The 25,261-nt window shown below is 45.2% G+C and overlaps 1 protein-coding gene across 2 annotated transcripts in view; it reads right to left on the reverse strand.

Annotated features, from left to right (window-relative positions):
• Nucleotides 1-8,499: 8,499 nt before the first annotated feature.
• Nucleotides 8,500-25,261, reverse strand: part of LOC109905764 (mediator of RNA polymerase II transcription subunit 13-like) — a 30,329-nt gene continuing 13,567 nt past the window's right edge. The window contains exons 10-30 of one of the 2 annotated variants that reach the window (XM_031790942.1): nucleotides 24,919-25,135; nucleotides 24,539-24,569; nucleotides 24,293-24,414; nucleotides 22,604-22,646; nucleotides 22,236-22,444; nucleotides 21,262-21,461; nucleotides 20,276-21,168; nucleotides 19,946-20,113; nucleotides 19,230-19,453; nucleotides 18,946-19,141; nucleotides 18,403-18,775; nucleotides 17,944-18,160; nucleotides 17,605-17,796; nucleotides 17,116-17,339; nucleotides 16,887-17,029; nucleotides 12,104-12,262; nucleotides 11,792-11,977; nucleotides 11,479-11,624; nucleotides 11,210-11,374; nucleotides 9,540-9,640; nucleotides 8,500-9,405 (exon numbers count right to left, since the gene is read on the reverse strand). In XM_031790942.1, the coding sequence (XP_031646802.1) occupies nucleotides 9,273-9,405; nucleotides 9,540-9,640; nucleotides 11,210-11,374; nucleotides 11,479-11,624; nucleotides 11,792-11,977; nucleotides 12,104-12,262; nucleotides 16,887-17,029; nucleotides 17,116-17,339; nucleotides 17,605-17,796; nucleotides 17,944-18,160; nucleotides 18,403-18,775; nucleotides 18,946-19,141; nucleotides 19,230-19,453; nucleotides 19,946-20,113; nucleotides 20,276-21,168; nucleotides 21,262-21,461; nucleotides 22,236-22,444; nucleotides 22,604-22,646; nucleotides 24,293-24,414; nucleotides 24,539-24,569; nucleotides 24,919-25,135 (4,342 nt within the window). In that variant the 3' untranslated portion in view covers nucleotides 8,500-9,272. Of the gene's footprint in view, nucleotides 9,406-9,539; nucleotides 9,641-11,209; nucleotides 11,375-11,478; nucleotides 11,625-11,791; nucleotides 11,978-12,103; nucleotides 12,263-16,886; nucleotides 17,030-17,115; nucleotides 17,340-17,604; nucleotides 17,797-17,943; nucleotides 18,161-18,402; nucleotides 18,776-18,945; nucleotides 19,142-19,229; nucleotides 19,454-19,945; nucleotides 20,114-20,275; nucleotides 21,169-21,261; nucleotides 21,462-22,235; nucleotides 22,445-22,558; nucleotides 22,647-24,292; nucleotides 24,415-24,538; nucleotides 24,570-24,918; nucleotides 25,136-25,261 lie in introns of both variants that reach the window. The other variant, XM_020503329.2, reaches the window with a different exon arrangement.

The following is a 25,261-nucleotide window of genomic DNA, read 5'->3' on the forward strand; positions in this document are numbered from 1 at the left end:
TGCAGGAATAACCACCAGAGCTGTTGCCAGTGAATTTAATGTTAATTTCTCTATCATAAGCCGCCTCCAACATCACTTTAGAGAATTTGGCAGTACGTCCAACTAGCCTCACAACCACAGACCATTTGTAACCACGCCAGCCCAGGACCTCCAAATCCCGCTTCTTCACCTGTGGGAGTGCTGAGGAGTATTTCTGTCTGTAATAAAACCCTTTTGTGGGGAAAAACTCAATCTGATTGGCTGGGCCTGGCTCCCCAGGCTACTCAACGTAACCAAGACTGAGATGATTGTGGACTACAGAAAAAGGAGGACTGAGCATGCCCCCATTCTCATCGACGGGGCTGTAGTGGAGCAGGTTGAGAGCTTCAAGTTCCTTGGTGTCCACATCAACAACAAATTAGAATGGTCCAAACACATCAAGACAGTCGTGAAGAGGGCACAACAAAGCCTATTCCCCCTCAGGAAACTAAAAAGATTTGGCATGGGTCCTGAGATCCTCAAAAGGTTCTACAGCTGGAACATCGAGAGCATCCTGCTGACTGGTTGCATCACTTCCTGGTACGGCAATTGCTCGGCCTCTGACTGCAAGGCACTACAGAGGGTAGTGCGTACGGCCCAGTACATCACTGGGGCTAAGCTGCCTGCCATCCAGGACCACTACACCAGGCGGTGTCAGAGGAATGCCCTAAAAATTGTCAAAGACCCCAGCCACCCCAGTCATAGACTGTTCTCTCTACTACCGCATGGCAAGCGGTACCGGAGTGCCAAGACTAGGACAAAAAGTCTTCTCAACAGTTTTTACCCCCAAGCCAAAAGACTCCTGAACAGATAATCAAATGGCTAGCCGGACTATTTGCATTGTGTGCCACCCCCCAACCCCTCTTTTACGCTACTGCAACTGCAACATCATATATGCATAGTCACTTTAACCATACCTACATGTACACACTACCTCAATCAGCCTGACTAACCTGTGTCTGTATTTAGCCTCGCTACTTGTATAGCCTTGCTACTGTATATAGTCTGTCTTTTTACTGTTGTTTTATTTCTTTACTTATCTATTACTATCTACTTACCTAACTCCTTTTTTGCACTATTGTTTAGAGCCTGTAAGTAAGCATTTCACTGTAAAGTTTATGTAACGGATGTGAAACGCTAGCTTAGTTAGCGGTGGTGCGCGCTAAATAGTGTTTCAATCGGTGACGTCACTTGCTCTGAGACCTTGAAGTAGTGGTTCCTGTTGATGAATAGATACATGAGAAACAAGACCAAGTTGAGACTCTGGACAAGGCGGATAAGGTATAGTAAAGGTCGTTTATTCAAGAGTAATGATATCTGGCAAAGCGTGCTGCACGGCCCCGGTCTAGCTCTTAGGGAACTATCTGAAGAAGAGGCCTGAAACATGATGTGCAGTTCATTTTATACATTGAAATGACGTAGGTAGATTCTGGTAGTCCTGGCTTCTGGTAGGTTGCTTGTAGGTGATAGACAGTCCCCTCCAGCCTGGTGTCAGTATCCCATTGGTTCTCGACAGAGTTCTTTGTCTTTGGAGCCCATCCCGAAGGGGGTTTGAGTGTGTGTGTGTTTAGGAGTTTCAGTGTGTATGTTATCTTAGTCAGCCACCTGTGCGGGGTTTCCAGTGCGGTTAGTATCTACTGGAGAACAGGGAGAGGGGGGAGGTTATGACACAGAGTGCAAGCTATAATTGCATGGTTAGGCCACAGGCAGACAACAGTCAGTGAATGCGTTATTACATGTGTTAATATGTTATTACATTCCCCTTGTTCTGCAAGGGCCGTGGCTTTTGTGGAGCGATGGGTAACGATGCTTCGTGGGTGACTGTTGTTGATGTGTGCAGAGGGTCCCTGGTTCGCGCGTAACGGATGTTAAATAGCTAGCTAGTTAGCGGTGGTGCACGCAAAATAGCGTTTCAATCGTGATCACACGTGACTGTAATGGTAATCTCATTAAGGCTCCTAAATTCCTGATTTGATTTAGAGCAACAGGAGTGTGAACAACAGGTGGAATTATAGGTAGTGTTGCCAGAGTCTCTCATTTAGCTATGTTATAAAGACTGACATGATTCAATGAGGCAGAGGGATAAACCACCATTGAAATCAGTTCGCTGTGATGGAGCAGGAATAAGAAGTTTCTGCCCTGCAAGAGCTGCCCCGGTCATCTGTAAGCATTGTCATTGTGAAGTGGAAATGTCTAGGAGCAACAGCGGCTCAGCCGCAAAGTGGTAGGAAACACAAGCTCACAGAACGGGACCACCGAGTGCTGAAATGTGTAAAAACCCTCACTACCGAGTTCCAAACTGCCTCTGGAAGCAACATCAGCACAATAACTTTTCATCAGGAGCTTCATAAAATGGGTTTCCATGGCCGAGCAACCACACACAAGCCTAAGATCACCATGTGCAATGCCAAGTGTCGGCTAGAGCAGTGTAAAGCTTGCCGCCATAGGACTCTGGATCAGTGGAAACACGTACTCTGGAGTAAGGAATCATGCTTCACCATCAGGCAGTCCGGAGGACAAATCTGGATTTGGCAGATGCCAGGAGAAAGTTAACTGCCCTGATGCCGAGTGCCAACTGTAAAGTTTGGTGGGGGAGGAATAATGGTTCGGGCTAGGCCCCTTAGTTCCAGTGAAGGGATATCTTAACAGTACAGCATGCAAAGACATTCTAGATTATTCTGTGCTTCCAACTTTGTGGCAACAGTTTGGGGAAGGACCTTTCCTGTTTCAGAAATGGTTTGACGAGATGGGTGTGGAAGAACTTAACTGGCCTGCACAGAGCCCTGACCTTAACCCCCATCGAACACCTTTGGGATGAATTGGAACGTTGACTGTGAGCCCTACATCAGTGCCCTACCGCACTAATGCTCTTGGCTGAATGGAAGCAAGTCCCCGCAGCAATGTTACAAAATCTAGTGGAGGCCAGAAGAGTGGAGGCTGTTATAGCAGCAAATGGGGGACCAACTCCATATTAATGCCAATGATTTTAGAATGAGATGTTAGACGAGCAGGTGTCCACCTAGTAACTGGGAGCAATGAGTTGTGTACATTCACATGCTTTGAAATCGTTGAGAACGCCGATTGGTTGATGGCAAACCAGCTGTGTTAACCGTAAACTGAAAGCAAAGCTATCATGCATGTACACAAATTAGTGTTAAAAAACATGTTAATTGATTGCTTTTTATGTTTTGTTGCATTTGCATGGGAGAAGTCGGAGCTCAGAAATGGTAGATGAATTTCCCACTGGAAATTACCAGTTGGAGGGGCATTCAAGCGGATTTTTCCCAGTGTAAGAGCATCATTTGAGGAGTCTCCGGAAGCATGAGAGGAATGGGAGATAGAGGAATACTGCACTACTGAGGCAGATGGCTCGTAGTGAGGACGACTGGCTACTATTCTGAACTTCGTGTGGTGAGCTTTCTGGCGCCCAGAGCAGCTGAGGCATCACCCAAGTCGGTGCTACACAGTGGAAGAGAAGTCCAGTGGCTATAAGTCAGGCTGGTTCCCAGACTTTCCCTCTACAGGATCAGCAGCAGACTCCATCAACTACCATCCTTTGACCAGCTCTCTCTACTCAAGCCATGAACTGACCACCCCTCTCTTCAGAGGATGCAGCTTTCAAAGACTTGGCCTCTATTGATTGAACTGTCATGATATATTGCTTGCTTTTTAAACATGGCGGTGTTCGCCTTAGCAATCTCACTAGGATAAAGACCACCTCCATTCCTGTCAGTATTGAAAGAGATACCTCACATCTCAAAATAGGGCTACTTAATGTTAGATCCCTTACTTCAAAGGCAATTATAGTCAATGAACTAATCACTGATCATAATCTTGATGTGATTGGCCTGACTGAAACATGGCTTAAGCCTGATGAATTTACTGTGTTAAATGAGGCCTCACCTCCTGGCTACACTAGTGACCATATCCCCCATGCATCCCGCAAAGGCGGAGGTGTTGCTAACATTTACGATAGCAAAAAAAAAATCTTCTTTTTTTTAATAAGTTTTCGTCTTTTGAGCTTCTAGTCATGAAATCTATGCAGCCTACTCAATCACTTTTTATAGCTACTGTTTACAGGCCTCCTGGGCCATATACAGCGTTCCTCACTGAGTTCCCTGAATTCCTATCGGACCTTGTAGTCATAGCAGATAATATTCTAATCTTTGGTGACTTTAATATTCACATTGAAAAGTCCACAGACCCACTCCAAAAGGCTTTCGGAGCCATCATCGACTCAGTGGGTTTTGTCCAACATGTCTCTGGACCCACTCACTGTCACAGTCATACGCTGGACCTAGTTTTGTCCCATGGAATAAATGTTGTGGATCTTAATGTTTTTCCTCATAATCCTGGACTATCGGACCACCATTTCATTACGTTTGCAATTGCAACAAATAATCTGCTCAGACCCCAACCAAGGAACATCAAAAGTCGTGCTATAAATTCACAGACTACACAAAGATTCCTTGATGTCCTTCCAGATTCCCTCTGTCTACCCAAGGACGCCAGAGGACAAAAATCTGTTAACCACCTAACTGAGGAACTCAATTTAACTTTGCGCAATACCCTAGATGCAGTTGCACCCCTAAAAATTAAAAACATTTCTCATAAGAAACTAGCTCCCTGGAACGGAAATGGCGCCACACCAAACTGGAAGTCTTCCGACTAGCTTGGAAAGACAGTACCGTGCAGTACCGAAGAGCCCTTACTGCTGCTCGATCATCCTATTTTTCTAACTTAATTGAGGAAAATAAGAACTATCCGAAATTCCTTTTTGATACTGTCGCAAAGCTAACTAAAAAGCAGCATTCCCCAAGAGAGGATGACTTTCACTTTAGCAGTGATAAATTCATGAACTTCTTTGAGGAAAAGATTATGATTATTAGAAAGCAAATTACGGACTCCTCTTTAAATCTGCGTATTCCTTCAAAGCTCAGTTGTCCTGAGTCTGCACAACTCTCCCAGGACCTAGGATCAAGAGAGACGCTCAAGTGTTTTAGTAATATATCTCTTGACACAATGATGAAAATAATCATGGCCTCTAAACCTTCAAGCTGCATACTGGACCCTATTCCAACTAAACTACTGAAAGAGCTGCTTCCTGTGCTTGGCCCTCCTATGTTGAACATAATAAACGGCTCTCTATCCACCGGATGTGTACCAAACTCACTAAAAGTGGCAGTAATAAAGCCTCTCTTGAAAAAGCCAAACCTTGATCCAGAAAATATAAAAAACTATCGGCCTATATGGAATCTTCCATTCCTCTCAAAAATTTTAGAAAAGGCCTACTGCCTTCCTGAAGACAAACAATGTATACGAAATGCTTCAGTCTGGTTTTAGACCCCATCATAGCACTGAGACGGCACTTGTGAAGGTGGTAAATGACATTTTAATGGCATCGGACCGAGGCTCTGCATCTGTCCTTGTGCTCCTAGACCTTAGTGCTGCTTTTGATACCATCGATCACCACATTCTTTTGGAGAGATTGGAAACCCAAATTGGTCTACACGGACAAGTTCTGGCCTGGTTTAGATCTTATCTGTCGGAAAGATATCAGTTTGTCTCTGTAAATGGTTTGTCCTCTGACAAATCAACTGTAAATTTCGGTGTTCCTCAAGGTTCCGTTTTAGGACCACTATTGTTTTCACTATATATTTGACCTCTTGGGGATGTTATTCGAAAACATAATGTTAACTTTCACTGCTATGCGGATGACACACAGCTGTACATTTCAATGAAACATGGTGAAGCACCAAAATTGCCCTTGCTAGAAGCATGTGTTTCAGACATAAGGAAGTGGATGGCTGCAAACTTTCTACTTTTAAACTCGGACAAAACAGAGATGCTTGTTCTAGGTCCCAAGAAACAAAGAGATCTTCTGTTGAATCTGACAATTAATCTTAATGGTTGTACAGTCGTCTCAAATAAAACTGTGAAGGACCTCGGCGTTACTCTGGACCCTGATCTCTCTTTTGAAGAACATATCAAGACCATTTCAAGGACAAGGACGTAACATTGCAAAAATCAGAAACTTTCTGTCCAAAAATTATGCAGAAAAATTCATCCATGCTTTTGTCACTTCTAGGTTAGACTACTGCAATGCTCTACTTTCCGGCTATCCGGATAAAGCACTAAATAAACTTCAGTTGGTGCTAAATACGGCTGCTAGAATGACTAGAACCAAAAAATTTGATCATATTACTCCAGTGCTAGCCTCTCTACACTGGCTTCCTGTCAAAGCAAGGGCTGATTTCAAGGTTTTACTGCTAACCTACAAAGCATTACATGGGCTTGCTCCTACCTATCTCTCTGATTTGGTCCTGCCGTACATACCTACACGTACGCTACGGTCACAAGACGCAGGCCTCCTAATTGTCCCTAGAATTTCTAAGCAAAATTTCTAAGCTTTCTCCTATAGAGCTCAATTTTTATGGAACGGTCTGCCTACCCATGTCAGAGACGCAAACTCGGTCTCAACCTTTAAGTCTTTACTGAAGACTCATCTCTTCAGTGGGTCATATGATTGAGTGTAGTCTGGCCCAGGAGGGGGAAGGTGAACGGAAAGGCTCTGGAGCAACGAACCACCCTTGCTGTCTCTGCCTGGCCGGTTCCCCTCTTTCCACTGGGATTCTCTGCCTCTAACCCTATTACAGGGGCTGAGTCACTGGCTTACTGGGGCTCCTTCATGCTGTCCCTAGGAGGGGTGCGTCACTTGAGTGGGTTGAGTCATTGGCGTGGTCTTCCTTGGCGTCCCCCCTTGGGTTGTGCTGTGGCGGAGATCTTTGTGGGCTATACTCTGCCTTGTCTCAGGATGGTAAGTTGTTGGTTGAAGATATCCCTCTAGTGGTGTGGGGACTGTGCTTTGGCAAAGTGGGTGGGGTTATATCCTGCCTGTTTGGCCCTGTCTGTGGGTATCATCGGATGGGGCCACAGTGTCTCCTGACCCATCCTGTCTCAGCCTCCAGTATTTATGCTGCAGCAGTTTGTGTCGGGGGGCTAGGGTCAGTCTGTTATATCTGGAGTATTTCTCCTGTCTTATCTGGGTGTCCTGTGTGAATTTAAGTATGCTCTCTCTTCCTTTCTCTCTCTGAGGACCTGAGCCCTAGGACTATCTGGCCTGATGACTCCTTGCTGTCCCCAGTTCACCTGGCCGTGCTGCTGCTCCAGTTTCAACTGTCCCAGACCTGTTTTCAACTCTCTAGAGACAGCAGGAGCGGTAGAGATACTCTCAATGATCGGCTATGAACATTTACTCCTGAGGTGCTGACCTGTTGCACCCTCGACAACTACTATGATTATTATTTGACCATGTTGGTCATTTATGAACATTTGAACATCTTGGCCATGTTCTGTTATAATCTCCACCCGGCACAGCCAGAAGAGGACAAGCCACCCCTCATAGCATGGTTCCTCTAGGTTTCTTCCTAGGTTCTGGCCTTTCTAGGGAGTTTTTCCTAGCCACGATGCTTCTACACCTGCATTGCTTGCTGTTTGGGGTTCTAGGCTGGGTTTCTGTACAGCACTTTGACATATCAGCTGATGTAAGAAGGGCTATATAAATACATTTGATTTGATGGAGGGACTGTGCGTTCCTGGTGTAACTCGGGCAGTTGTTGCCATCCTGTACCTGTCCCGCAGGTGTGATGTTCGGATGTACCGATCCTATGCAGGTGTCGTTACATGTGGTCTGCCACTGAGAGGACAATCAGCTGTCCGTCCTATAGCGCTGTCTTAGGCGTCTCACAGTACAGACATTGCAATTTATTGCCCTGCCTCCTTGCAGCATGCCTAAGGCACGTTCAACACAGATGAGCAGGGACCCTGGGCATCTTGCTTTTCCAGAGTCAGTGGAAGAGCCTCGTGTCCTAAGTTCATAACTGGGACCGTTACTGCCTACAGTCTGTAAGCTGTTAGTGTCTTAACAACCGTTCCACAGGTACATGTTCATTAATTGTTTATGGTTTATTGAACAAGCATTGGAAAGTGTTTAAACCCTTTACAATGAAGATCTGTTAATTTATTTGGATTTTTCAGAATGATCTTCGAAAGACGGTCTTGAAAAAGGGACGGTCCTTTTTTCACCGGAGTTTAGCTACCCTTCCAATGGGATCCCATTAGACTGAAAATAAGGCAGTGATTGGATGAGGCTTTGGGATGAGATGTTCTTAGTTAGCCAATTCCACTTTTACTGACCTGTCAAATCCCTTTAGTTGGGGGTAGGGGCTAAATGAGGGTAACCCTAAACCTGTGGTCCATTAAGGATCCATCTGAAACCCACCCATGGCCCAGTCAACCCTTAAAACAGCTCATAAGTGCCAATCCAACACTCAACCAGCAGTGAGGGAGTGGCTAACAAGGAAAGAGGTAACATTTGCATTAACTATGATATATTTAAAAGGGTTGGAATTATGTACAGGTAGAAAGTGCTCCATTTCCCAACACTACAAACAATGTTTTCATAACAGAGACCAAGAAAAATGATAGGTAGACGCACTTTATTCCTAAAACAGAAGCTGCGGCACACATGTATATGTACACACACACACACACACACACACACACACATATATATACACACACACACACAAAAACAATTCTCTAAATCCGTCATATAAAATACATATGTATATATATATAATATCTGACAATCTGTACCTCACATACCATTTAACTGAATGCATTGAATTACTGTGCAACAGCCACTGTAGCTGAGCTGTAAGTCCTGTCCACTCAAAAGGAAGGGATATAAATGCCCAACCTACCTATCTGTACATCAGGGGAATTCAAATGTAAATACCCTTTAAAAAAAATTACTCTAAAAGCAGCCTACAGCAAATGCAGCTTACAGTTTTGTAATTCAAAAAAAGTGATTACATTTTAAACCAATTCCTTTTAAAGTGAGATGGCAATACACACCATCAGATTTTTTATATATAAAAAGAAATAAAAATGACAAATTTAAACTTACAATAAATAATATATATGCAGGCATTTCATTAAGCTAACATTTTATCAGAAGATAATTAAAAAGACAACTTATCCTCCTTTATGAAAAGTCCCTTATCCAAAATGATAAAATGGACACTTGGCATTTGATTGATAGGACACCTCCAGTGCTGCCATGGAGACGCTGGCTGGGGGAGATTCCTTATGGCCAAGCCCCCACCCTGAAGTGTTGAGGGTCCATTCACTCCAGGAAACACCCTCCCATTAGTTTCATGAGCTTCATAGATTCCACTTGATATCCTTGTTCAGAGCATGTTCATGATAAAGTTGTACATCTGATTGAGCACCACAAAGTGAACAGGGAGACAGGATCGCCGGTCTTGAGTGGCAGGGTCACACGTCAGCCAGGAGAGGGCATTGTACTGCTCCAGCACAAACCTGTCAGGGGCAGAGAACACATAACTATGTATAACTAACTATACATTCAATTCCACTCTTAACTAATAAACCTATGCTCTGCCTATCAAATCAGTGTATTTCCCATGGCTTTCATTCCATATTGAGCAGTGTACCTGAGCACATCTGAGGTGTGGTTGGAGTCCAGAGGGTGGGAGTGTTTGCTGTGGAGAAGCTCATCTGATTGGACAGAGGACACGTGCAGGTGCAGGGAGGCCTGGGGAGTGACGACAGACAAGAGGTCAGCTAGATTAACACAAACTTCACATCAGTTACATTAGAAAAGGGAAACATTCAAATGACAGGACTCCTAATCAAGTACGCATTTAAGTAAAGCATAAAAGTGCCGCTGAGTTTTATGACCAGAGAAGAACAAACACCTTTGAGAGCAGAGTGAGTGTTAGGTTAACTGTCAGAGGAGCAGTAGGTAGGTACAGTACCAGTCAAAAGTAAGGACATATCTACTCATTCAAGGACTTCTTTATTTTTACTATTTTCTAATAGTGAAGACATCAAAACTATGAAATAACACACATGGAATAATGCAGTAACCAACAAAAAAAGTTAAGAATCTCAAATATAAACTATATTGTTTTACAAAGTAGCCACCTTTGCCTTGAAAGGTTTGCACACTCTTGGCATTCCCTCAACTAGCTTCATGAGGTAGTCACCTGGAATGCATTTCAATTAACGGGTGTGCCATGTTAACCTAATTTGTGGAATTTCTTTCCATCTTAATGTGTTTGAGACAATCAGTTGTGTTGTAGGGGTGGCTATACAGAAGATGATCTTTTACCAAATAGGGCCAAGTTCATATTATGGCAAGAACAGCTCAAATAAGCAAAGAGAAACAAAAACAGTCCATCATTACATTAAGAAATGAAGGTCAGTCAATCCGGGAAAATAAATACTTTGAAAGTTTCTTCAAGTGCAGCCGCAAAAACCATCAAGCGCTATGACGAAACTGGCTCTCATGAGGACCGCCACAGGAAGAAGACCCAGTTACCTCTGCTGTAGAGGATAATTTCATTAGCGTCAACTGCATCTCAAAAAGCATCTCAAATGCTTCAGAGTTCAAGTAACAGACATCAACTGTTCAGAGGAGACTGCATGAATCAGGCCTCCATGGTCAAATCACTGCAAAGAAACCAATACTAAAAGCCACCAATAAGAAGGAGAATTGCTTGGGCAGAGTAGGTGAACGGATGATCCCCGCATATGTAGTTGCCACCGTGAAGCATGGAGGTGGTGTGATGATGCTTTGCTGGTGATTAATTTAGAATTCAAGGCACACTTAACCAGCATGGCTACAACAGCATTCTGTAGTGATACAACATCCCATCTGGTTTGAGCTTAGTAGGAATATCATTTGATTTTCAACAGGACAATGACCCAACACACCTCCAGGCTGTATAAGGAGAGTGATGGACTGCTATATCAGATTACCTGGCCTCCACAATCACCTAAACCTCAACCAAATTGAGATGGTTTGGGAGGAGTTGAACCATAGAGTGAAGGAAAAGCAGCCAACAAGTGCTCAGTATATGTGGGAACTCCTTCAAGACTGTTGGAAAAGCATTCCAGGTGAAGGTGGTTGAGAGAATGCCAAGAGTGTGCAAAGCAGTCATCAAGGCAAAGGGTGGCAACTTTGAAGAATCTAAAATATATTTAGATTTGTGTTATTTAATAGTTGATATCTTCTACAATGTAGAAAATAGTTAAAAAAATTAAGGAAAACCCTGGAATGAGTAGGTGTGTTCAAACATTTGACTGGTACTGTAGGTACCTTGAGGAACAGTGGGCACTGGTTCTGTGCCTGGGGACAGGCGGACCAGAACCAGTCAGGCAGGGGGCCAGCCTTGGCTGTGGAGATTAAGTAGCCCAGGGCCATAGGCTGCTGCAAGATGTTCAGGGCCTCCTCGTGGGACTCCATACGATCTGTGTTCTGGCCCTGGAACACACCGGGACATAGGTTGACACCAATACTTATTCAACCTTAATTTACCAGCAGTCAGGTAAGCATCCTCCTGCTGGTAGTGTTGTGGAGAGGCTTACCTTGCTGCCGTCTCCCCCCTGGTGATAGTGTCCACCGGGGGAGTGAACGGGGGAGGTGGTGGGGGAGTTGGGCAGGATGTTGATGAGATCTGGGTCCACCATATCATTATCAAACAGGTCAAAGATGCCCATCCCATCTGAACCATCTATGAAGAGGGATAAACAAAGGGTCATTCAAGACTATGTCCCATTAGCTCAGACAGAGAGCTGCTCTGTCTCCGTTTCAGTAACATCGCCGTGTGGAGCCAGACTACAGCCAGAACCTAGAAAGGCATCAACATTTACAGTGTGTGTGTGTGTGTGTGTGACTGACCAGGGTTGATGGGGTTGAAGGCGATGTCTAAGTTCTGTTCGGTGGTGGCGTTGTTGACCTGCACCATTGCCGAGGTGGGGAACACCAGGATGTGGGTGCAGGACGTGTCCTGAGGAGTGCTCAGCTGGGACGTCTGCATGTTCAGAGTGGTGCTGCGGCCGAACACTGAGCCTGTCGACACAGAGTCTACACACAGCAGAGAGAAGGGTTAACATGATACAGACATCACCAAAACATTTCAGGAAATTCAGTGGACTCACAAACAGGGGAAGCAAGGCCATTGCTCAAGGTTCAACTTCTGTTCATTTTTACCTGGCATGATGACAAAGGAGCCTTGGGGCTCCATGGCAACCAGGCAGGCGCTGAGGATGCTGGGAGTGTCTGCGGCAGAGATGCCACACATCCTGCAGGTCTCCTTGAGGCGCTTGCTGAGAGACTGCAGGTTCCTCCTGCTCAGCAAAATACTCCAGTCTGGAACATCAAATCATGTACAACTCACTGTATCACTTACTGCAGCTGTACATAGTCCATCTGTAAATAGCCCACCCAATTTACCTACCTCATCTCCATACTGTATTTATTTACTTTTCTGCTCTTTTGCACACCAGTATCTCTACTTGCACATGATCATCCATCACTCCAGTGTTAATCTGCTAAATTGTATTATTCGCTACTATGGCCTATTTATTGCCTACCCCCCTCATGCCTTTTGCACACAATGTATATAGACTCTTTTTCCAACTGTGTTATTGACTTGTTTGTTTACTCCATGTGTAACTCTGTGTTGTCTGTTCACACTGCTATGCTTTATCTTGGCCAGGTCGCAGTTGTAAATGAGAACTTGTTCTCAACTAGCCTACCTGGTTAAATAAAAAGGTTAAATAAAATAAATGCACTACATGAACAAAAGTATGTGGACACCTGCTCGAACATCTCATTCCAAAATCATGGGCATTAATATGGTGTTGGGGCCCCCCCTTTGCTAATATAACAGCCTACACTCTTCTGGAAAGGCTTTCCACTAGATGTTGAAACATTGCAGCAGGGGCTTACTTCCATTTAGCCACAAGAGCATTAGTGAGGTCAGGCACTGATGTTGGGCAATTAGGCCTGGCTCGCAGTCAGCGTTCCAATTCATCCCAAAAGGTGTTTAGATAGAATTGAGGTCAGGCCTTTGCCAGTCAAGTTCTTCCACACCAAATCAACAAACCATTTCTGTATGGACCTCGCTTTGTGCATAGGGACATTGTCATTCGGATACATTAAAGGGTCATTGCCAAAATGTTGCCTCAAAGTGGAAGCACAGAATTATCTAGAATGTCATTGTATGCTGTAGTGTTAAGATTTTCCCTCACTGGAACTAAGGGGCCTAGCCCGAACCATGAAAAACAGCCCCAGACCATTATTCCTCCTCCACCAAACTTTACAGCTGGCACTATGCATTGGGGCAAGTACACTTCTCCTGGCATCTGCCAAAACCAAATTTGTTCTCCGGACTGCCAGATGGTGAAGCATGATTCCATACTCCAGAGAACATGTTTACACTGCTCCAGAGTCCAATGGAGGTGAGCTTTACACTGCTCTAGCCAACACTTGGCATTGCATGGTGATCTTAGGCTTGTGTGCGGCTGCTCAGCCACGGAAACCCATTTTATGAAGATCCAGACGATTGCTTCTTGTGCTAACGTTGCATCCAGGCACAGTTTGGAACTTGGTAGTGAGTGATGCAGAGGACAGATGACTTTTAACACGCTACACACTTCAGCGCTCTGCGGTCCCGTTCTGTGAGTTTGCGTGGCCCTTGCACTTTCCACACACTTACAGTTGACCGGGTCAGCTCTAGCAGGGCATACATTTGACAAACTTACTTGTTGGAAAGGCAGCATCCTATGACGGTGCCACGTTGAAAGTCACCAAGCTCTTCAATAAGGCCATTCTACTGCCAGTGTTTGTCTATGGAGATTGCATGGCTCTGTGCTCGATTTTATACACCTGTCAGCAACAGATGTGGCTGAAATAGCGGAATCCACTAATTTGAAGGGGTGTCCGTGTGTGTGTTCACACACAGTCAAACGTTTGGACACACCTACTCATTCAAGGGTTTTTCTTTATTTTTATAATTTTCTACATTGCAGAAGTTAAGACAAAACTATTAATTAACAGATATGGAATTATGTAGTCACCAACAAAGTGTTAAATCAAAATATATTTTATATTTGAGATTCTTCAAATAGCCACCCTTCAAGACAGCTTTGCACACTCTTGGCATTCTCCTAACCAGCTTCATGAGGTAGTCATCTGTAATGCATTTCAATTAACAGGTGTGCCTTGTAAATTTGTGGAATTTATTTCCTTAATGCATTTGAGCCAATCGGTTACGTTGTGACAAGGTAGGGGTGGTATACAGAAGATGGGGCTATATGGTAAAATACCAAGTCCATATTAAAAATGGCAAGAACAGCTCAAATCAGCAAAACAAGAAACAAGTCCATCATTGACTGACCTTCATGTCTTAAAGTAATCTGGAAAATATCAAGAACTTGACGTTTCTTCAAGTGCAGTTGCAAAAACCATCAAGCACTATGAAGAAACTGGTACTCATGAGGACCACCATAGGAAAGGAAGACCCAGCGTTACCTCTGCTTTAAAGGATAAGTTCATTAGTTACCAGCCTCAGAAATTGCAGCCCAAATAAATGCTTCGGAGTTCAAGTAACAGACATCAACTGTTCAAATCGCTGCAAAGAAACCAGTACTAAAGGCCACCAATAAGAAGAAAGAGACTTGCTTGGGCCAAGAAACATGAGGAATGGAAATTAGACCTGTGGAAATCTGTCCTTTGGTCTGATGAGTCCAAATTTGATATTATTGGTTCAACCGCTGTGTCTTTGAGAAGCAGAGGTGGTGAACGGATGATTCCTGCATGTGTGGTTCCCACCGTGAAGCATGGAGGTGGTGGTGTGGGGTGCTTTTCTGGTGACAGTGTAGGTGATTTATTTAGAATTTAAGGCACTTAACCAGCATGGCTACAACAGCATTCTGCAGCGATACGCCATCCCATCTGGTTTGCGCTTAGTGGGACTATCATTTGTTTTACCAATAGGACAATGACCCAAAACACACATCCAGGCTGTGTAAGGGCTATTTGACCAAGTAGGAGAGTGATGAAGTGCTGAATCAGATGACTGGCCTCCACAATCACCTGACCTCAACCCAATTGAGATGGTTTGGGATGAGTCTGACCGCAGAGTGAAGGAAAAGCAGCCAACAAGTGCTCAGCATATGTGGGAACTCCTTCAAAACTGTTGGAAAAGCATTCCTTATGAAGCAGGTTGAGAGAATGCCAAGAGTGTGCAAAGCTGTCAAGGCAAAGGGTAGCTACTTTGAAGAATGTAAAATAAATGTTGATTTGCATAAGACTTTTTTGGTTACTAAATGACTCCATAGGTTTTATTTAATAGTTTTGATGTCTTCCCTATTATTCTACAATGTAGAAAATCGTAATAAAGAAAAACCCTTAATTGAGTAAGTGTGTTCAAACTTTTGGCTGGTACTGTGTGTGTATGTATGTATACACACACACAGTTGAAGTCAGAAGTTTATACACCTTAGCCAAATACATTTAAACTCAGTTTTTCACAATTCCTGACAATTAATCCTAGTAAAAATTCCCTGTCCTAGGTCAGTTAGGGTCACCACTTTATTTTAAGAATGTGAAATATCAGAATAATAGTAGAGGGAATTATTTATTTCATCTTTTGTTTCATCACATTCCCAGTGGGTCATACATTTTTACATACATTCAATTAGTATTTGGTAGCATTGCCTTTAAATTGTTAAACTTGGGTCAAACATTTTGGGTAGCCTTGCACAAGCTTCCCACAATAAGTTGGGTGAATGTTGGCCCATTCCTCCTGACAGAGCTGGTGTAACTGAGTCAGGTTTGTAGGCCTCCTTGCTTGCATACGCTTTTTCAGTTCTGCCCACAAATTTTCTATGGGATTGAGGTCAGGGTTTTGTGATCCCCACTCCAATACCTCGACTTGGTTGCCCTTAAGGCATTTTGCCACAACTTTGGAAGCATGCTTGGGGTCATTGTCCATTTGGAAGACCGATTTGCGACCAAGCTTCAATATATGCACATAATTTTCCTCATGGTGCCATCTATTTTGTGAAGTGCACCAGTCCCTCCTACATCAAAGCACCCCACAAGATAATGCTGCCACCCCCGTGCTTCACGGTTGGGATAGTGTTATTCGGCTTGCAAGCCTCCCCCTTTTTCCTCCAAACATAACGATGGTCATTATGGCCAAACAGGTATATTTTTGTTTCATCAGACCAGAAGACATTTCTCCAAAAAGTACAATTTTAGTCCCCATGTGCAGTTGCAAACTGTAGTCTGGCTTTTTTATGGCGGTTTTGGAGCAGTGGCTTCTTCCTTGCTGAGCGGCCTTTCAGGTTTTTGATATAGGACTCATTTTACTGTGGATATAGATACTTTTGCATCTGTTTCCTCCAGCATCTTCACAAGGTCCTTTGCTGTTGTTCTGGGATTAATTTGCACTTTTCATACCAAAGTACGTTCATCTCAGGAAGACAGAACGCGTCTCTTTCCTGAGCGGTATGACGGCTGCGTGGTCCCATGGTATTTATATTTGCGTACTATTGTTTGTACAGATGAACGAAGATAGGCCTTGAAATACATCCACAGCTACACCTCCAAGTGACACAAATTATGTTAATTATCAGAAGCTTCTAAAGCCATGACATAATTTTCTGGAATTTTCCAAGCTGTTATTAAAGGTGTATGTAAACTTCTGACCCACTGGAATTGTGATAGTGAATTATAAGTGAAATAATCTGTCTGTAAACAATTGTAGAAAAATTACTTGTGTCATGCAAAGTAGATGTCCTAACCGACTTGCCAAAACTATAGTTTGTTAACAAGAAATTTGTGGAGTGGTATAAAAACTAAGTTTTAATGACTCCAACCTAAGTGTGTCAACTTCAACTGGCGGGGGGGGGGGGGTGTGATATATAAATAACACACACACAAACCGCTCTGTGTGGCATACATACATCTCTGTGCGGCATACCTCGTAACTCTCCATGGCCAATCCTGCCCAGGCGGCCAATCACCACCCTCCAGGGAAGTGATGTCACCTGTACCAAGCCTAGACACCACTCCCACAGCTTCTGCAGGCCCAGCCGTCTGGCTGAACCCTTTTTCCTCCGAGCCCTTTACAGAGCACACAACAAAGTCACAAAATAGACAGATGCTGAATTGAATTTGAGTGTCTACCAATTTACATGTGTGTCACTAACCTGTTTGGCACGTCAATGCTGATGATGCATGTCTCCAGCAGCTCTCCTGATTGGTCAGTACAGGAGGCCAGGAGCCAGCGCTGGTCATGCGACAGGCAGTAGCCCACAAACAGCACATTGTACTTTTGAGAGGCCTCTCCGAACGTCTCCCCCAGCTCTGTCTGCTTGTCCTTGATGGGCGCCAGGATGAAAGGTGGTGTGTACAAACGCAGACACTCCGGCCTCTGCATAGGTGTGAAAGTCAAAGGGTCAGACCAATGGTTCCTTGTGTCACTTAGCAAGCTGCATTTAGTAAGCCATTGTGATTTATTCAACAGAGCAGTGGTCTCCTGGATCATCAAGGTATATGCAAGGAGTTGCCAAAGACCAGGATGTTATGTTAAACAAACCATTCACATTGTGACAAATTTCTAGAACTGATAAGCAATCTAAACCAATCCATTAATAATATTTGTGAGGTTTTAGTGCCGTTTCCTATGTGTTGTTTACCTCGGAGCTCCTCAGTGCCATGTCGATGGCCAGGCCAGGGCCGAAGCCCGTCAGAGCCTTGATGTTGGTGTTGCTGGGGAGGGGCCGTCTGCACTGGGTGAACACCGAAAAGGCCAGGGACTTGAGGTGCTGACCATAGAGATGGCGCTCCTCAATGCGCACTGGCTGCAACAAGTACTGGCAGGGAATGATCTGACCAACACAACACATAGTTAGAAACCAACGTTTTAACCACACCAACCCCACAGGTGTTTGAGAACTGTTGTCAAAAGAGCCAATGTGCTGAACATAAATATGAATGGCCTGCAGTCTGGCTACATGTGTCAAGTCCTCCATTACCTGCACAGACACAGAGTTTCTGATGTGAGGCGGCAGGAACTGGAGCATCTCCACATAGCAGCGCAGCAGACCCAGCGTCCACACACTGGAGTGGGTGTCCCTCTCCCCGTCCTCGTAGCTGAAGGGGTCCACGATGTAGACCACAATGGCCGGGGGGAACGTCACTGCATGGGACTCTCCGTCTGTAGGGACACCAACCTTTTCTCTCTCCAACGTGCTATAGAGAGAGAAGCACTTGGGTCAAACAACCAATCAACTAGCATTATGTATTAGATTAAAGATATTTAGCAATCCAAATGTTCTCTTCCAGACAAGCCGTGGATAAAAATGGGAGAGATGGGTAAGGTCGTAACTCAGCCTATTCCAAGTGCGTGTAAATTACAAACTCAGGGCTACAAGCGGTGCTAAAGAAAATCCGTTTGACTAAACCAGAGGACGTCAGATGGTGAGGGTACATACGTCTCCACGGGCTCAGCGGTGGCCTGGGGCTGGTTGGCAGTGGGGCCAGTCTCTCCTGTGGTCTGAGCACCCGACTGGGGCCCGTTCTGGGAGACGCTGCCCTGCAGGCCTGATGTCCCGTATGGTGTGTAGGAGCTGGGCTTGGCTGAGGGCATTCCTACCCCCCCTATCCCTCCCACTGCCTGGGGGCCTATGGTGGAGGAGGGTGGGGTGCTGTTGGTAGGCTGGGCAGTGCTGCTGGTGGAGCTCTGGGGGCCTGAGGAGGGGGTGGTGGTGGAGCAGGGGGACTGGGAGGAGGACTGGGGAGAGGCCACAGTGGGGCTGCGCTGGTTCAACAAAGAGCTGTCCAGAGACTGCCCAGCCAGGTATGGAGCTGAGGAGAGTAACAAAAAAGTTGAGAAAAAGACAGATATTGTCAGATATTAAGAGACACCCAACTTGCCTTTGTAGAAGCCAAATCAAAAATTATAAACACAAGAGATCCCAGCTCTTATTCAGTACAATCTCCTGAAATAGAAGATGGCAATCTAATGAACGACGTACCCAGGTCATGCCGGCACACTTGGGCGTAGAGTTTGAGTTTGCTGAAGACCTCGCTGTTCCCGTTGCTGCTGGCCATTTTGAGGAACCAATCACTGAGGGGCTGCTCTGCCAGGTTCCTGCCTTCTGCCGTACCAACCCGCAATATGCCATCTGCATGAGTCTTACAGATTGGTCTGTGCTGACCCAGTCGACAGGCCTGCAAAGAGAAAATCATGGGTAAACGTACCAATTTTCTTAAACATTTATATTTTATTAGACTATGGGGGGGGTGTCTATCTACTTACCTCGTACACGGCCGTAAGGTCCTTGAAGAAGCTCTTAGCACCGCGGAGCAGAGCCTCGTTCTCAGGACAGACGACTACATATCCAACGTCCCTGTGGGAGCCGAAGGGGTCCAGCAGCAGCTTCTCCCAGTAAGGCAAGCCGAAGGGCGACAGCACCACAAAGTCATACTCATACCCCACCAGGAAGGTAGGGATGGGGAGGGGCTCTGGAGACTCGTCAGTGCCTAATGGTTCAGAGAGGAGGCATAGTCAGACTCATTGCAAAGTTTAGTTAAGGGCGGCAGGTAGCCTAGCAGACAAGAGCATTGGGCCAGTAACTGAAAAAAATGCTTTGTGTAAACGTAAACAAGATATAAAGTACTTAGAAAAGACAACAGACCTATATATATTTTTTATAATATAATAGTTGAGAACTAACAAAATAAAAGCTAGACAATCAGGGTGAATGACATTTAGAAAACAATGCATTTTGTAGTATGGATTTTGTCATTATGTTGGAGCAAAATAACACAGCATTAACCATGGCAAAATGCATGTAATTGCAGGAAATTGCAGAAAGATTCTTAGCTCCATGCAGACATTTATAGATTTGAAAGAATTCTCTTCAATTCAGCTGCGCCGAAAGGCCACCACCTAAGCAACTTTTTGATACAGAAAAAGCCCTGGATGCATTCATCTTTAAGTAGTATAATTATCATCATTATCCTTGTGTTTACCGTAGGATCCCCTGCCGGCCATCTTGTGAAACTGCTGCCAGGTGAGAGGTCCCTGAACTCCCCAGGACCGTATGCTCCTCTTCTTCTGGATGGCATCCTGGAGTACAGGCTGGAGGGAGAGCAACACCCGCAGCACGTCCTGAGAGAACAGCCTGCTCACTTCTGCAGCTGGAGGGGGAGACAGTGGGTGGGAGGGATCAACATCATACAAAAACACATCCAACCAAGAAGACTGTGTTTCACATAAGAGTAGGAAGAAAGGAAAAGGAGGAAGAGAGCAGGAGGGGAAACAAGTTTGTGCATTGTCAATGAGTGAAGGAGTGGACTCACCTTTGCGTTTAGGCCAGTTGTGTAGACACGTACTCTTAACCAGTGCCTCGTCCACCTTGCCTCCTGACATGTTGTCCATGAACTGCCGGCCATGCTCCAGAGCCATGTAGCAGTCGTTATAGCAGTCCCTCTCCTCCACCCGTAGAGAAAAGCGAGAGGGGCCTGAGGACAGAGCCCTGGGGTACTCCACCCCAGCCATGGGGGAGAATGGGTTGGTACACTGGTCCTGCAGCAGCAGGATGAGCTCGTCTGGGGGCCTCTCTTTGGGGTTGCCTGTCCTGTGAAGGGAGGCAGCGTGCAGCTCCTGGAAACGCCTCTCAGAGTCCCGGCCAGCGTCTGAGTCGCGCCCCACCAGGTCCAGCTCGTCCTCCAGGAAGAGCCCAGCCGAGCTGCCGTAGCGGCGGTTGACCACGGCGCTGAAACCGCAGGTACAGGGGTACTGGGCCTCGCCATTGTCATTAAGATACACGCCCACATCTGCACCACGGATGTTCATGTTGCACACGCACACGCAGCAGCTGTCAAAGTTACAGTCCTTGAAAAGGTTCATGACGGACTCTGAGAGGATGAGGGTGACGTAGAGGCTATGGGCCTCAGGGATGGAGGGCACGGTGGCTGGCTCCACTGAGCTGAGAGGTCGGCAGGTGGAAGGGGTGGAGGCGGGCGAGTAGAGGTCAGAGTTGTCATATTTGAGCGATCCCTGGACACTGGCTGGCCCTCTTGGGGTGCGTGGGGTACGGGGAGTGCGTGGGGTGGGGGCGGAGAAGCGGGGTGTGGCTGGGGAGGGCAGGATGCCCGTGCCGCTGTTGCTGGGTGGGGCACTGTTGGACATGAAGGGCGTGTGGGTCTGAGGTGTGTAGCTCTGGTAGTCTGGCTCAACACTGGGGATATTACTGAAAGAGGGAGACAACAGCACAAACATTAAAACTCCTGACACACAAGTGGGTACATGACTATAATTCAAGGGGACCAGTCTGATTGGTTACCCGTCTTTGGTGAGGAGGCCCATGGATGGCACTGGGGGTATGAGCTCCAGTTTGCCCATGGTCCAGCTGGGTGTGTAAACACAGTCCTCTGGCAGCTTGATGGGCATCATACACTGACTGGGCAGCATCTTCAGCGGAGCAAACATGGAGCAGCCCGTGAATGCCTTGCACGCCTCCGACTTGTAAACAAACGAGAAGTCCTGGAGGTAGATGGGGGAGAGAAGGAAAATAAGCCACTATAATACTTCAGCAAGTCTAAGCTTAGAGAAAGTATTGAAGCTGACAACAGCATGACTAGACAGAGTATGTTAAATAAGACGTCAGTGTTATTCCACCCCCCATTAAAAAAAAAAACTTACACTACGAGCACTTTGCTGATACCCTGTACTTACTATGACATGTGGTTGTCTCACTGAGCTATCCTTAGATGAATGCACTAACTGAAAGTCATTCTGGATAAGAGCAACAGCTAAATGACTAAAAGGTTCATGTCAAATCGAGACCCTCCACACTAGACTGAAGTTAAAGGCCCATTACAATTTAAACATTTATTTTCCTGTGTTTTAGGAATATTTCCACACCACGAGGTTGGAATAATATTGTGAAAATCATAATGCCCTTTTAGTGTAAGAGCTGTTAGAAAAGACCACATTAAATTTCTGTCCATTTTGATGGGATGGAGTTTTGGCATTGCTTGGGGACGTCACCAGGCGGTATAAGTCACTAAACCAATAACAAAGAGTTTCAAACCTCTGCCAATAACGGCTCTTTTTCAGGTTACATATCCCTCATTAGGCCCCACACTCCAACCACCCCGAAAGTCCTAGCAAAATTCTTGCTTGACAAATTGCTCTGGCAATTTGCTAAGACACCATTTGTTATTTTTGACCATTTTCATAGAAAACAATCTTAATTATTACCCAGAAATGATTTTCAATCAAGATAAAAACAGCTGCTTTGGGCCTTTAAGATACCTTGATCTCAGAAGGCTTGGGGCTGCAAAAGCCTTCCTCCACCTCCATCTTGTAGTGGCTGCTAAACTGGCTCCCATCCAGCAGAGTGAGGCCCAACCCACCCTCCAGGCCACCATAGTCCTTCCCCCCAGTGTTCATGGGGGAGTAAACAATGATGTGCTGTTCCAGAGAGGGGGGGGTGGGGAACATCTTGTGCAGGTCAGCAGAGCCTGGCAACAGGAAGGTGAACAGAGGAATCACCCCATTGTTTGGTAAATTAATGTAGGATACAGTGATGACCTAAAGAGAAACTTTAGGGAAGGAATTGGAGAAAGTGAACATACTTATGCAGGACAGAGGGTCCAGATTTGATGTTTTGTGTTCCTTACTGCCAAACTTGTCTCCATGTACTCCTGCTCTCCTGGATCCAGGCTGTTGGAGACAGATCATTTTAAAAAGGCTTTGAACAGAGAGCTTTTCTAAGACTTTACACAATGTTCTGTTAGCAAAGTATCAACTTAAGATACGGAAATGGACAAAAGGATATGTAACCCAAACAATGTTGCCCCCCATGTAGATGAGAACTACAGTGCCTTCAGAAAGTATTCATACCTCTTAACTTACTCAAAATGTTGTTAATGCCTGAATTCAAAATGGATAAAAGTGCTTTTTGCCCACCCATCTACACACAATACCCCATGACAAAGTGAACAAATATTTTGATAAATGTTAACAAATGTATTAATAATGAATTGCAGAAATATCTAATTTACATAAGTATTTACACCCACAAGTCAACACTTTGTAGAAGCACCTTTGGCAGTGATTCCAGCGTTGAGTTGCCCTGGGTACGTCTATCAATTTTTCACATCTGGATTTGGGGATTTTCTCCCATTCCAGATTTACTCAAGCTCTATTAAGTTAGATGAAGAGCAGCAGTGAACAGTAATCTTTCCACAACAGATTTGGGCTTTGGCTGGGTCACTCAAGGACTTTCACATTCTTGTTCTGAAGTCATTCCAGCGTTGCTTTGGCTGTATGCTTTGGGACATTGTCCTGTTGCAATGTAAACTTTCGCCGCGTCTAAGCTTGTTTTCACTCTAAAGCAGGTTTTTAAATCAAGGATTTGCCTGTATTTTGCTCCATTCATTGTTCCCCTATCCTTACCAGTCTCCTAGTCCCTGCCGCTGAAAACCCTCCCCATAGCATGATGCTGCCACCACCATGCTTTACAGTAGTGGTGGTGTTAGACGGGTGATGAGCTGTGCCTGATTTTCTCCAGACACAGCACTAGGCATTCAGGCCAAAGAGTTACATTTTTTGTCTCATCACACCACAATATTTTTGCCTTATGCTCAGAGTCTTTCATGTGCATTTTTGCAAACTCCAGGTGTGCGGTCTTGTGCCTTTTTCTCGGGAGTGGCTTCAGTCTAGCCCAAATTGGTGAAATGCTGTAGACTGCTGTGCTTCTGGCAGGTTCTCCCATCTCAGCCAATGAACTCTGTAGCTGTCAGAGTGGTTATTTGGTTCTTGGTCACCTCCCTTGCCTAGGTCCTTCTTGCCCAGTTTGGTCAGACGGCCAGCTCTAGGCTGGATAGTTATATCTATTTCCCAATGATGGAGACCACTGTGCTCTTGGAAACTTTCAACACTGGAAATGGTTTTATAACCTTCCCAGATATGCTTCATCACAATTCTCTCAGATCTAAAGACAGTTACTTGGACTTCATGTTATAGTTTCTGTTCTTACATGTACTGTCAACTGTGGGACCTTATGTAGACAGGTCTGTTTCTTCCTAAAAACAATTTAATGGGCCACAGCTGGACTCCAAGTTGTAGTAATGTCTCAAGGACGATCAAAGGAAAGTTGATACACCGGAGCACAATTTGGACTGTCACAGCAAAGGACTGTATTTCATTTTCTTCAAGAAATGTTTTCACTTCATCAGTATGGGGTAGCGTGTGTAGATGGGTGAGAATTTTTATTTAATCAATTTTGAATTCAGTCTAACACAACAAAATGTGTATTATGTCAAAGGGTATGAATACTTTCTAGAGGCACTGTATACTCTACTGACCGCAAGCTCGTCTTCGTCTGAGTTGAAGAGGTTGTCCAGATCGTTGATGGACACAGCCAGGTCTGTCTCATGGATGAGGCTGGTGGAGGGTATAGGCTTCCCACCGGCCGCACCCTGACCATCTGCACACACAAAGGAAGTGCCATCAGTAACCACTCTGGATGACCATTTTATTGAAATTCCACTCGTAGTTTTATAGGAGTGATTTAAAAAAAAGTTGTCAACAATAAAGGAGGAAATGCTCACCATCTGCTGAAGTCCCACTGCCATCGTCACCCTAAACAAACACCAGCGTAAAGAAATGCGTTATTCTCTTGGCATCTGCTACATCACTGGCTCCCAACCAGGGGTTACTTGGTCTATCCACAGTGGGTACTTGAGAAGACCAGAAGCTTACTGGTAAAATGTACATGGGTACTTCAGGGGTACTCCAGGCAGAGCAAAATTCATTTGGTGGTACAGTACGCAAAAAATGTTGGGAACCACAGTGCTACATCATCCCATAAGCAAAAGTGGCATACACATGTCAACTGAACTAACAAATCCGACCACATTAGGTAGGATTAGGGAAAGGGTGTAGGGATAACTATGGAATTAATTCTTAGAAACTCATGTTTGAAACTCACCTTGTGTCTCTTGCTGGTTTCTCTCTCCGATCCTGGTTTGTCCTTCTTGTCAGTGAAGGTGAACTCCTCGTCTCCCTCCACAAAGGCGTAGGGGTCTGGCTCCTCCTCATGGTCCTCGTCAGCCATGGCAGCCGCCAGGTGGCTGTTCCTCCTCTGGGTGTAGGTTCTCACCAGGTCGTCAGACACCTTCAAAGGCCTGCCAGAGCCAGACATCAATCTGGGAGGAGACAATGTTACGTAGATGTTCAGTAATCATGTGAAAGCAGGGGAAACTGCATATATAATGCTCAACGTGGATGTACAGAGAGGGAGAAACCAAATATCTATCATAGCCACTCATCAC

This window comes from Oncorhynchus kisutch, linkage group LG15 (assembly GCF_002021735.2).
Source record: "Oncorhynchus kisutch isolate 150728-3 linkage group LG15, Okis_V2, whole genome shotgun sequence".
NCBI lineage: Eukaryota > Metazoa > Chordata > Actinopteri > Salmoniformes > Salmonidae > Oncorhynchus > Oncorhynchus kisutch.